Source organism: Alexandromys fortis, unplaced genomic scaffold (genome assembly GCF_014885135.2).
Source record: "Alexandromys fortis isolate MF-2015 unplaced genomic scaffold, M_Fortis_MF-2015_v1.1 scaffold_2_1_26212458, whole genome shotgun sequence".
In the NCBI taxonomy this organism is placed as follows: Eukaryota; Metazoa; Chordata; class Mammalia; order Rodentia; family Cricetidae; genus Alexandromys; species Alexandromys fortis.
In genome coordinates this window covers 10,610,789-10,624,267 of record NW_026067930.1, presented here as the reverse complement: position 1 = coordinate 10,624,267, position 13,479 = coordinate 10,610,789, and the positions used below count along the sequence as shown (strand labels likewise).

General features: G+C 42.6%; 1 protein-coding gene across 1 annotated transcript in view; it reads right to left on the bottom strand.

Moving 5' to 3' along the window:
* Nucleotides 1-3,549: 3,549 nt before the first annotated feature.
* The window catches only part of Adcy8 (adenylate cyclase 8), a 202,978-nt gene continuing 193,048 nt past the window's right edge, over nt 3,550-13,479 (bottom strand). Inside the window, exons 14-17 of the mRNA XM_050145415.1 lie at nt 11,704-11,850; nt 8,423-8,515; nt 6,904-7,018; nt 3,550-4,037 (exon numbers count right to left, since the gene is read on the bottom strand). Coding sequence (XP_050001372.1) covers nt 3,550-4,037; nt 6,904-7,018; nt 8,423-8,515; nt 11,704-11,850 — 843 coding nt within the window. The remainder of the gene's footprint in view (nt 4,038-6,903; nt 7,019-8,422; nt 8,516-11,703; nt 11,851-13,479) is intronic.

The following is a 13,479-nucleotide window of genomic DNA, read 5'->3' as shown; positions in this document are numbered from 1 at the left end:
TCTCTCCAATCTCACTGAGACCACAGAGGGCTGGTCACACGACTGTTTATTCATACTACACAGAGGAAAAGAGATCAGAGCAGGCAGAGTGGAGTAAGGGATCAAGTTATCTGTAGTCTAACCTTCAACAGAGTCTTGGAAAAACCAAGCCTTTGGGCCCTACATGATTCTTAAGCTCGGCTCAGCTTTAAGACTTCACGTGTAGACAGAGTTTGTTTTATTATTTTTTTATGAGCTCTAGTTGTCTGGAAAATTAACACAATAATGTGTTATGAAAATCAGTCGTAACGGAACTTTGAAAATGGGTGGTTTGTAAGACACTCTCAAAACGTTTGATCCTGTTGCTCTGATAATGTCAGTGCCATCAGAGGGGCCAGGCTAGTGTGTGATGAGGAGGTTGTGAGTGAAAGCAATCGCTTCCAAACAGAAGCACACGGCTTCTGAGGCCAGCTTGCTCTTTACAAAAGGCAAAGCCCAAGTCATGGAGTTGACTTGGGAAGCCCGATGCCCACCAAGGAATGGCAACCTGATCTTCCAGGCTGGTAGATGGAAAAGCATGGCTGCGAGGCAATCATTAATTCAAATAGGCACATGGTGTTACCTTCAGGGCATTCTGCCACCTGGTAACTCATCAATAAAATATCAGGTACAGCCGAAGCCCACAGCTAATCTGAGAGCAGCATTCTCACTTGGAAATGCTGGCTAGACAAAGGCTGCAGTGCAGCAGAAATGTCTGTGGTCTGGAATTAAAATTTCAGGCAAGGGAGTGAGCACTGACACCCTGATTTGGCTGTACACGGAAGGGCGGGTTCTGGTCGTGGAATCTGGTAGTGGTAACTGTCCCGGAGAAACTCTCTTTTTCCTCCCACTGCTCCATGTGTGTGTTGTGGGCCAGGCCTCTCTGCAGAGTGTCTAATTCATCCTGGAATCAATTCAGGCCCCGGAGTCAGGGTTGGTTAACCAAGGGCCAAGCCCAATTTCTAAAGTCTTTTCATTGAACTCACAACTCTTACGGTATCGATTTTGCATGACTAAAGTAACTCCGAAATAGAAAAGTATGTGGATACAGACGAGTAAAAAGAAAGTCCTAGATGTGGAAAGATTCCTGACTCACCATTCCAATCGAGACATTGTGCTGCTTCATGACAGCAGTAAGGATGAGCTTCTGTGGATTGCAGTGCAGGATTTCCTGTGGCCCTTGCTACAGCCTGGTGTGGTTCTGTGGCTTGCATCCGCAAGTCTCAAGCTCAAACTACTCTTTGTCAATGTCCATCATACATTAAGTTGAGACCAAAACACGATCAGAATAGAGCTGAGTGTACTTAGAGATTTAGAGATTTTTTTCCCACACCAATTGGTATGACTATTTGTGTCTGACTGTTTTGAATGGGGTTAGTTACTTCATCCCTGTTTCTGTGGCAAAATACTCTGACCAGAAGCAGCTTAGGGGAGGAAAGGGTTTCTGTTTTATTCTAACCTGTAAACCCCATTTATTTCTGGTTACAGGCTAGAGCCCATCGCTGAAGGAATTCAGGGCAGGAACTTGAGAAAGGCCTGCTTGCGATACATGCAGCCCTATCTCTTACCAGGGAACTCCCAGAGAAGGAAGTTCAGCAGAAGCCATGGAGGGTCATTGCTCTGAGGCTCAGTGATAGGCTCAAGCTCAGAGACCTTTCTTCTCCAGCCCAGATTCATCTGTCCAGGGAATGCCCACAATGATCCGGAGCTCCTACATCAATTAACAATAAAGACCTCGCCAATAAACCCATAGGCACACCTGTATCTGATCTGGACAATCTCTGAATTAAAATTCCTTTCCTAGATGACCCTAGGTTGTAAGCTAAACAGGATGGTTCAGAACATGGCCACAGTATTGTGTCGGGCTTTTTGATATTGTTACCATCTTCCTTACACTTAAAAGCTTCAGAATTCTAAATCACCACAGCTTCCTTTGTGATCGTAGGTGTGCAGGGTTTATGCCACACGCCTGGCACCACACTTGGAAGTGATAGGCAAGATTCAGTTTGTGGAATTGCCTTTTGACTCTGTTAATCCCATCCCTACATTCCCCAGCATCACAGAACACAAAGCAAATGGTAGCAGTTGTTTTGACCCCATAGGGGAGAGGATGAAGCTCTCTGGGTCCCCTATGGGGGGCATTCGGTGTTTTGAGATTGAATGATGGATCACAAGCCAGATGTCTACCTGGTAGAGTTCTTGGAGACTCAGTGTCTTGCTTCTGGTTTGATGGAGTCCTGAATGAAGCCAAACCTCACAGACCCCAGTTAGAGTGTTTGTTTCTCTGACTGTTTTAGCTCTGGGTCTGGCATCGCTGAATCATGAGCGTATTCTGGATAAAATCTTCCAGCTACAACAAATCAATCTTCTATTGGGCTTTAGTAACTAAGCTTGGTGCTCGTTAGTTACAGCAGTGAGTGTTTATTGATTCATATGGTTCTGAAGATGTTTCTTTAACAAACTAGGAGAACTATCAAAGCCTTTGGCATTTTTCAGCTTTCTCATTTGTGTGACACTTTCCTTGCAGCCTGTCTTTATGAGAGAAGAGGATGAAAAACAGTCTCCCCAGGAAACCAACTTCTAACCCCACCAGCCGACTTTCTAATTGTTCCTCCAAGTCAAACCCACCCCAGGGAGCTGGCACTTGAAGGCCCATTGGTTCACATCCTTTCTGTCACTTCACATAGCTTCCACTGTCCCATGACTGAGAGTTAATATTTAACATCATGTCCTCAAAAGGCTATTGCTGGTACTCAGTTCAATCCCTGACCCCCAATAACTTAAAACATTTTTAGGTGTTTGCGTTGGTGTCTGTGTGAGTGTATGGCCTGTGTGTATAGGTGCCCATGGAAGCCAGAAGAGGGGCCATATCCCCTGGAACTGGAATTATAGGCAGTTGTGAGCTACCTGACATGGTGTTGGGAACAGAGGTTGGGTCCTCTGGAAGAGCAGTAAGCCTTCTTAACCACAGAACCTCCCTTCTAGCTCCACTTCTAACCTTTTCATTGCTTCCATGCCCATCTGAAAGTAGATTATGCATTGCTTTAATAGCATGTCTGTTGTTACCAAGCAGAATGTTCACTCCATGAGGAAAATACTTTTGCCAAAATTTCTCTGGAATACAGAACAGCTTAGGCATAGTGCAGGGGCTCAACAATATCAACTGAGGAATGAATAGATATCGTAAGGGTTATGAGGCCCTTGTGTTAGAACTTGACATAATACTTGGCCTAATACAACGTTAGATTTCAAAAAAATGTAAGTTGTTATTAGGCCCCCAATAACATCAAGGCTCTATTTACAAAACCCCTTTTCTAATTTAAGTGGGAAGAACTTTGGTCTCGTGAATATAAGAAGTGATTAGTAAGAGGGCGGTGAATGAGGAGAACCTCAAGTTGTGTAGTTGATCTGGTGTTCAAAGACCAATGAAACCATCCTTGTTCTAAAAAAAATTAAACCTTTTTATTAGTATATTTATTTTATATATAAAAGAAATACAAAAAAAGAGAACGAAACACAAAGAAAATGCTTTTATGGCAAATCGGATTTGTCGGTGCCTTCAGCTTGTGCTCCAGGCTCCGGCCCACTGGGTGTTAACAAAGTCCGCCTGTTGTAATGGCCTTTGATGATGCCTGTGTTGCTGTTCTCATTGAGTAGTTGCTTCTGCCTTTGCCGGTTGAGAGACTGGACAAGGCCAAGGACAACTGCAGCCAGAGAGTATTGCCCGGGCAGTCTTCTTGGGGGCAAGATGAATGGGTTGGGTTGGACTCTTCCGAGGAGAAAGTACGTTTTGATTTTTCCTTCTTGCTCACTGATGCCCTTCACATAAATCTCTCCTCGATAATCAAAGGCAAAGCCCTGGTCCTTCAGGATAAGATAGGTCTCCTCTGGAACTTGGATCCGGCCACTCACCCCCGTGCTGTCCATTCGACTTGCCAGGTTTACAGTTTTACCCCAAATGTCATACTGTGGTTTCTTAGCGCCAATCACGCCTGCTACCACTGAGCCATGGCTGATGCCTGTGAAAGAACACAAAAGAACAAGAAGTAAGGTAGAGGAAGGGCAGGTAGGTGTCTGGACATACCAGGAAGTAATAGGTATGTGTGTAGTCTCCTAGGGGAACAGCATAGTCCAGCTCCTACCTCAGTGAGTCACCTGGGTGAGTTGTTAACTTATGTGGACCTCACCTTTCCTATCTATGGGTTGGAATATGAATGGAAGTTTATGTGATCAACAGAAGAGAAGAGTGATCAACAGATCAATACGGCTCGATCCCACATGCACATAGACTTTTCTTGGATGTGGGATGATCAAAGTGCTGACCAGGACTCAGGGCCCTGGGATCTTTTGTTGCTTACACAGTGCTCTGAGGGCTTGGGAAGACCATTTCTTTCTCTGTTTTCGTCTAGATCTCCAGACTATTCTCTCACTCCATGGCAATGTCTCCAGTATACCTCTTGTCCTCTTGAAGCCCACTTTCCCCACTGCTACAGGAACGAAAGGATAAAACCCATGCTCTTAGGATTATAATCCTTAACTTCTTTGGACTTTGGACTTCTTTTGCATGGTGTGACAGCCTATTTCACCTCGTTTCCTCCCTCTCTACCATGCCACACTGAACGGCTAATTTCCTCATCTGGTAACCATGTTCTCCTTGGTACCATAGTCTTGATTTTTGGTTTTGTTTGAGCTCTTTGTGCCCTGCTTCAATCCCCTTCTTCATTTGGAAATGTTTTTTAATGATTTTGATGGTAGTCTCAATGCTTACTCCTTCAGGAAATCTAGATGACACCTCTAGAATTGACAGCATTTCACTAAATGTGCACTGTGCACATCTTTCTCTTCTAAGAAAGACTTTCATAATTCTATAAACATTGGCTGGGCATCTGATATGTGAGATATTGGTGGGGTAGGGGAGGCAAGAAGACATAGGCTTGTCTCCTACTGGGGAGACAGAAAGTAATTTTAAAAGCAGGTAATATAATATTAGCAGATAATGGAAACAAAATCTATCAGTGTGTAGGACTAGGAGACCAGAGACATTAGACTGTTGAGTAGAGCAGTTTGGAAAGACCTGGCCAGAGGCCTGAGGAAAGAGATAGGACTAGCCTTATAGATAGCTGGGTAAGGTCATTCTAGGCAAAAGGAAGAATAAAACATGTGTACACAGGCACTACATGCCATACTCCACATACATACATATACTATGTACCATACTATAATGCATACATATACAATACACACTCTACATTATACCATAAGTCATACATACACACTATATATACTACATTATACATGCACACATACACTACACACCATCTAGGGCACTACACTATACACTGTCTATTATACTATACACACAGACACATACACTGTGCATTATACCCAACACATGTATACATACATTTAGACATTATACACTATACATAACACACACACTGGCTGGAGAAGACGCAGGAATCACAATGACAATCAGCTCTTTGAAACCTTGAGAGACATTATGTCATTTGACTCTCATATGATTTCTGTAAGGTCACAGGCAGTGAGGGTGATCATGCAGGGTCTAGCCAGCACATGAGAAAGCAGAGGTGGAGAAAGTCTTGGCGTTGTGCACAAAGTCACAGAGTTGGCTATAACAGACATGGAACACAGACTGAGACGCTCAGTCCAGTGGGGATTTAAAGCTTCTCATTCTGAAGATCGATGAAACGACACCAGCTGTTTAATATGTCACATCAAGGGGTAGCCCCGATCTCACCAATGTCTTTGGAATTTACTTAGACCATTTCCCTTTTCAGGGCTAATATTCTTTTTTGATTCTTGGTTCAGTTGTGAAGTCAATGATTTCAGAAAAGGACAAGAGATTGATGAGAACTGTGGGATCAAGCCTTCAAACATCCTATCCATAGATCAAAACCATAAATATAAATCCTTGTTTCAAAGAACAAAAGCATGTGGCATTCCTCTGATCTGAGGAACAGATATTGATATTCCTTTAAACCTCCGCCTTTCTTTTCTTGCAGGCTGCTAAGGGAGAACCTAATGAAATAAAGTGGCCCATCGGTTCCAGCACGAGGACAGCAGCAAAAGTTGTTTTCAACTGTCATTGGGTAGCCCGAATGCCGTTCATCTCAGAGTCAGGCTCACTGAAGCTGCTGCTGGCATGACTGCATGGCTGTGCGGTGTGATGTTAGGCTAGTGACTCTGATTTAGGATCGAGTGTCTTCATCTACAAAATGCAAATGTGAGCTAGAGCCTGCGCTCTCAGCCTGGACTTCTGGAGGCTCCGGAAAGCCCAGAAGAGATGAAGGAGAAATGAACAAATCATGCAAACACGGAGGATTATTATTCAATCGCAGTGATTACTGTGTGGCTACTTTGATCAAGGAGTGCCTGTCCCTGCCATGGCTGAGAAACTGCTCCTTTCTGCCTGTCTCTGGCACAATACAGAATGTGAGAGCCTCAGAGGTAGAATCCTGCTGTTTCTCGAGGCGTTATCCAGAAAAAGCAGTGAGTAAATACATTGACTACCAGCTTTGAGTAGCATGAAAAAGTCAGAATTATGTGATTCCTGGGTCATTAGCTGCCTTCCTAAGCATGCCTTTGTATAGGTGGCGAGGGTGCTAGACAGATAAGTTGGAGAGGCCAGCCTAGTGTTTGCTTTGTGCTTCTGCATGGAACAGAATCCTGCCTCGCTGCCAGCATCTAGGATGAGGAAGCCCAGAAAGGCCTGAGTTGACTCCGTTCCTGTCCTTGTCAGGGTCATACAGAGTCTCATGCATTTTGCAAGCAAAAGCTCTCCTGGCTGGATGCCCAGGACAGGGAGGGGTTGATGGAACAAAGACACTTGGCTCAGTGAGGCCTTCACCTCGAGCTGCAACTCACCAATTCGGAGTTCAAAATTGTTGAACGAATGCTTGTTGATCTCCTGTATGCTTTCGGCCAGGGCAAGAGAGAAGTCAGCCAGGGCACACAGATGCCCCCATTTATCGTCACATTGCTGGAGAGAATATGAGAGAAGGATTCATTCAGGTTTACAGACGTTTGATATCTCCAGCAAAGGTTTTGCAATCTAACCCCAACTGCACACTCCTTTTGGAGGAAACAACCATGGAAGCGAGTCCCTAGACTCTCAAGCCATCAGTATCCAAGAAACACAAGATCACAGAGGATTGAATTAACACTATAGTCTGTGGTCGCCATCACATCTTTCCTTCACATCAGAAGCTTGCTGCATTGTGGATTCCTGAGTATGCGCACTGCTGGGCATGTATTGGATCAACGCCCATCTGGACGTGTTCCTATCCTTGTACATGGAGACTTTCCAGTCCCCAAACTGTGTCTGTGAATCTGAAATGCTCACAGCATCTGGTTAAGTGACTTTCCCATGCCTATTTGCGAAATCCCTGAGAGGACATGCAGAGTGACTCTCTTTACCACTATTTCCAAATCTGTAAAGAGAGGCGAAGCTTGTTGGTCCTGTCCACCTCTTCACAGTTGAATGAGATTTGTGTGTGAGAGAATTTGGGACCCTACAGAGATTGGTAGTTCAATCAAAGGCCAAGCATCAGATAAATCTGGTCCTTGTTGTATTCAACATTGTCATTTGGGTTGTAAAGAAGCAAAATATAAAATAGAAATAAATGGGAATGTTTGTGTACAATAAAACTTTATTTACAAACATTGGTAGTGGGTCGGATGTGGCCTGGAGGCACTTGTTTTCTAACTCCTGCTATTGAGGGCCACACTTGTAATACCAGTGTGGGTTTCTTCTCACATAGCTGTGCTTAGAGTCTCTCCCTTTAATAAAAATATGCCACAAGAAGCTTAAGTGCAATCATGACTTAATGAGGACTTCATCTTCCCCATGATATTGATGCAAACTCATAACACCTGTTGAGTTTTGCAAGATTACAGGCTTTATATGGGGAACATGAAAGCTATCTCAGATAACTAACCCATTAGCCCCGGAAGGTAGAAGGTAGTATCCCCATCAACACTGGTGCCCATAATTTCCAAAGCTACTACCCAATCCCCCAACCTGTACCATCACCTCTACCACCATCACCACATAACAGCTTTTGAAGGTTAAAATGTAAGTAAGAATAAGGAAACGGATAGGTATTAGGGGTTTTTTGTGATACCCACAGCTAAAGCAGAGTCAAGGTATTTCTTTGTACAGATTTTTGTTCAAACGAACAGAGAAATTTAGAATGAAGCCTGGAAGATTTTTAACAGAGTATCAGCACCTCATTCAGCAAGCCTCTTTTCCCAAGAGTGAATGTCACCCCGTAACCATGAAAGCCAAGTTTAGATTTTTTTACTGCTGTTCTTCAAGCCGTCCTTAGCATAGGACAACAGGCAGGCACATACACAGGAGTGGCCAAGTCCAAGGAGACCTTACCTGTTTCTCTGGTGACAGTCCCGAGACGGCCATGTATGTGCTGCCAATGGTCTTGATCTTCTCTATGTCTTGAAACCGGTCCTCCCCAAGCAGCTGCAATGGATCCAGGTCATGGTGTTAGTCCTTGAGTTCACACAGCTGTGAAAACTCAAGGAGGCTCTCGGAGCCTGGAGCTCCTGAATATGGGCCCTGCACCCACCATGGGGAAAGGCCTAACTAAAATGATTGAGTAGCTTTGATGTGGTGTCTTTTCTCTCTGAAGGTCACATGTTCAATCAGTCAATCCATGTTTATAAGCATTTACTAAGTGTCAGACGGGTGTGTCTGAATTCTCTTGACTGTTTCAGTGAATCCTGGAATAACCAAGGGTATTTGAGAAGCTCCAATAAGACATAAAAATGTTCCCCAAATCAGTCAACAAATCTTTTAGGGTTTACTTCCAAGCACGTACTTAGAATGTTACCACTCCGACTTTTCCCTGGCTGTACCCTATTCTAAGTCACAGGTCTAGGGCACGGTTAGCATTCAGTTGTGCCCACTGCTATCCTTGCCTTCTCTCCCCCAGCATAGAGGCCAGGTGATAATGTTTAAGAGTGAGTCAGAACATGCATGCCCCTGCTTGGTGCAGAACCCTTCAGTGCCTTCTAAATCTACACAGAGCCAAAGTCAGTTTTCAGTGAGCCCAGCAAGACTTTATAGAGGGAAGGAGCCATGAGCCTCTGAAAGTTAAAAAAATAGCGAGAAATGAATTCTTCCTTGGAGCCTCTAGATCAGTGGTTTTCCACCTTTCTAATGCTGCACTCCTTTAATTCAGTTTCTTATGGTGTTGTGACCGCCAATCATAAAATACTTTTTATTGCTACTTTATAACTAAGTTTTCCTGCTGTTATGAATCATAATGTAAACATATGATATGCAGGATATCTGATATGTGACCCAAAGGAGTCACAACCTACAATTTGAGAACCACCGCTCTAGAGAGAACAGAGCTCTGCCAAGACCTGATGTTAGCACCTTTCAGTTCTCTAATACTTTGCCTCCTTTTAAGACCATAAAATTCATAGGGTCTCAAGTGCTGGACTTGCATAGGCCAATGCGATAGATGAAACAGGCATGAGTTTATGTCTGAAGGCTGGAATCTCAGACAGCAAAAGAATGGGCTGGATCCAGCCATCAAAGCCATGGCTTTAAACCTACCTATATTGCTTAGCAAATTATAGACTCACGTGGTCAAAAAAAGAGAGAGAGGGAGATACAGTAAAGATAGATTCAAAGAAGAAAAAAACCCCTCTAAATGGTTTACAGTGTGTTAAAAATATATGCAGGCTTGGGAGAGAAATGAAAAAGGTTAAAATCCTTAAAATAAAAAAGAAAGAAAGAAAGTAGTTGGGTGTGGTAGCACACACCTTTAATCCCAGCACTTGGGGGGCAGAGGCAGGCAGATCTCTGTGAGTTCAAGGACAGCCTGGTCTACAGAGTGAGTTTCAGGACAAAGATACACAGAAAAACCCTGTCTCAAAAAGCCAAAAATTACAAAATAAAAATAAAAGAAATAGAGATTAATATAAAGCCATGTAAAGATGAAAAATACACAGAGAGTCAGGATACTGTATGTTGTTATGTTCTCTTTGAATTGTTTGAATGCTGAGGAAGGAACAACAGCTGCCAAAAGATATTTGTTTATAAATGCTGCTGAATTAATCCAAGATAGGTAATTTGAAAATATCTTGACTTTAAAATTGAAGTCAATAGGTATGTTACTTTGGAGAAGAGGTTTTGCTTTTGTTTCCACAGGAAATGAGAGGTTGTGGATTCATTCTAAATTAAGAAATATCAGGTTTGATCAAGGAAGACCACTTGAGAAATTTCTGGTAGGAGCAGATGGCCCAGATGTCTACATCCAGAACAGATTCAAGACTGCTGCCTGAGATGATCAAGCCTCACAGGATATGCCAGTCATGACTTGATGATAATTATAAATTTTCTTAGGTCCCCATAAGATTATCAGTGTCCCCAACCAGCAGGAAGTAGCCTGGAAAACAATGTGCACATTCCCCAAAATTGAACTATGGATATTTTTCTTTGTTTAGAATGTTGGTTACAAGTTGTTATGGATAATGGTCAGGAGAAAAGCTAAACAAATATTAGATTCAGAGTTCTTGTTCCTTAATAAAAGTGTGTGTGTGGGGGGGGGAAGAAGTGTTGTGGGACAATGGTTTGTAGCCTGTCAATTGTATTTTAATAAAATGCTGATTGGTCAGTAGCCAGGTAGGTAGCATAGGTAGGACAACCAACAGGAAGTAGAGGCGGGAAATAAGAACAGGAAAAGTCTGGGAAGAAGAAAACTTATTCTGCATTCCAGACCCAACCACAGAGCAAGCAAGATGTAACTGCCTCACCGAAAAAGGTACCAAGCCATGTGGCTAACATAGACAAGAATAATGGGGTAATATAAGTTATAAGAGTTAATAAGAAGCCTGAGCTAATGAGCCAATAAGTCTATAGTTAATGTAGACCTCTGTGTGATTTCTTTGGGACTTAACGACTGTGGGAACCAGGCAGGTCACTCTGAGATTTCACATATATATGGGATCATAATATGCAAAACTCAGTAGCAGAGAGTAGAGTGGTTGTTAATAGTAGCCATTAGATAGCCAATGTGAAGTGGAGATATGGCGATATAGTTACAGGGCAGAATGTTTCAAGTAGACAGAAGGAGATGTTCTGCTTCTCCTTCTGTCCATTGCACACTCTGGTGACTGTGGTGATTTGAAAGAAATTGACCCCAAGGGAAGTGGCATTATTAGGAGGTGTGGCATTGTTGGAGTAGGTGCACCCTTAATTGAGGAAGCATGTCACTATGGGAATGAGCTTTGAAGTTTCTTTTGCTCAAGCTTCACTCAGTGTAACACTCAGACTGCTTCCTGTTGCCTGCAAGTATAGAGCTCTCAGCTATTTAATTGGGGTGACTTGCTTACATTCACAGGTTTTGCTTTACAAGAGTTGCCATGCTTATGGTGTTTCTTCACAGCAGTAGAAACCCTAACTAAGACAGTGACTAAAGTAAATGATGTATTGTATTCCATCTTCAAGAGGTTACATTTCATGTTTTTTTTTTTACCATGATGTGGGGGTAATAAATATGTTGATTGACTTAACTAGTCTACATTTTATATATTTATCAAGATATCAGTATATTCAGATGGAAATTTAGAAAATCAAATAATCTAATACATGTTTGTCTTTGAAATATACCCTAGACTTCTGATGCTTAGATTTACCTCATCAAAGTCAGCGATGATCTCATTCAGCAAGCGCAGACATTCCACTCCCTGGTTGTTCATTTCTGTCTGAGAGTAAAAGTCTGCAAATCCGGGAATGGAAGCAAACATCACTCCAACAGCATCATAGGATTGTGAATATAGCTCCTAGGGCAGAGAGGAGGTAGAAACAATCATTAGAACTCAAGTTCTGCAATTAGGCTACCTGTACATAAGGACCTGGCAGACAGGAATCCTGTGGCAGGACAAAAAATTATGAGGGTTCAAGCATGATAAGTTAGCACTGTATGTCTCAGGAACCCCAAGCTGCTATGACCAAATACATCAGTCTGGAATGATTATAAACCACCAATGTGTTTCTTATGTTCTGGATGCTTGTAACTATCTGTCAGACTTAGTGTATAATGAGGAGCCACTTTCTGGTCTAAAGATGGTCCTTTCTAGCTGTGTCCACATGTGCCAGAAGGAGCAAGGCAGTTCTCTTGAAACTCTTTAATAATCACACTAATCTGGTCATCATGGTTTGGACACAAAGACTCTTCCAACAACTTCATTGTTAACTCCTTGGTCCACCAGTCCCTTTTTGTATTGATAGGATAAATTAACCCTTTTTGTATTGATAGGATGGTGTTATTTGGAGGTGAGGGGGGAATAGAAGTTGAAACCTAGTTGGAGAAAGTAAGTTACTAGGGCATGCCCAGAAATATATACCTTAGAAAATTTGGAGGGATAAAAATGTTCCAACCCTTGGATCATTCTCACAGATTCATCACATGATTTATGATAATTAAAAAAAACATGTGGTCTTCAACCTCAGCTGAGCCAACACTTCTGAACATTGTGTCTTTGTCCTTGACCAGTTCTAGTCTTCTCAATGACTGGTCTAGAGTTTCATCATTCGCCTTAACCCACCGCATCACCCTTCTCTGCAGATGATCTTTCTCGCACCTCACTGAGAAAGCTGTGGCTGGGTAGGAACTCTCCTTGGCTTGAGTCCTCATGCACACACAGACATATGTAATCATTCATCCTTTCCCCTTTACCACCCCTGGTTTATGTCTTACTTTTTTCTTATGTTTTACTCCTGCCTTCTTCATGCTGGTCCCCACTCTCTGTCTTTTCTACGAGAAAGAACAGCATGCCCTGGATCTTGCAGATACTTGTGTCTGTCAACCCGTCTTTCCTATCCTGGCTTTGATCATTTTAAAGCTGTCTTTCTCCTCTGTCTATTGCTATTCACATCTCAGGCTGGAATAAAAACCAATGGAGTTATTCAAATTGGGAAAATCAGGGTACATGTGCCAGTTTTCATCTTACTGAGCATCCATGTAGCTCAGCATCCTGGCCACTCAGGATCTTGTGTCTCTTGACTTTCTGTGAAGTATCTCCTTTTCTTGTGCTTGTCTTGTTTAAGGATTTATTTTTGAAAAACCTTCTGTTATTTTAAGCATTTTGTTCTGACTCAGTGGATGGTTCACCTTGGATATCTTCACTTGACAGATCTCATTTCTGCTCAACCTCTCCACCACTCACACACAGCAGTTTTCAAGTTTACATTTCTCAATTAGTTCTTGGTCTTTGAGCACCCTGGATTGTTCTCACACTCTGTAAACTCTGATACTACACGCTTAGTGTTTTTCTCTTTAAAGCTCAGACTTCCTCTGTCCAGTCATTCTCTGCTATTAGAAACACCAGAGCTGCAAAATCAACAAAAAAGGTGTTAGTTATTTTTGACTCTTTCTTGGTCCTGTCCTGTTGACCTTCTTTCAGTATTGT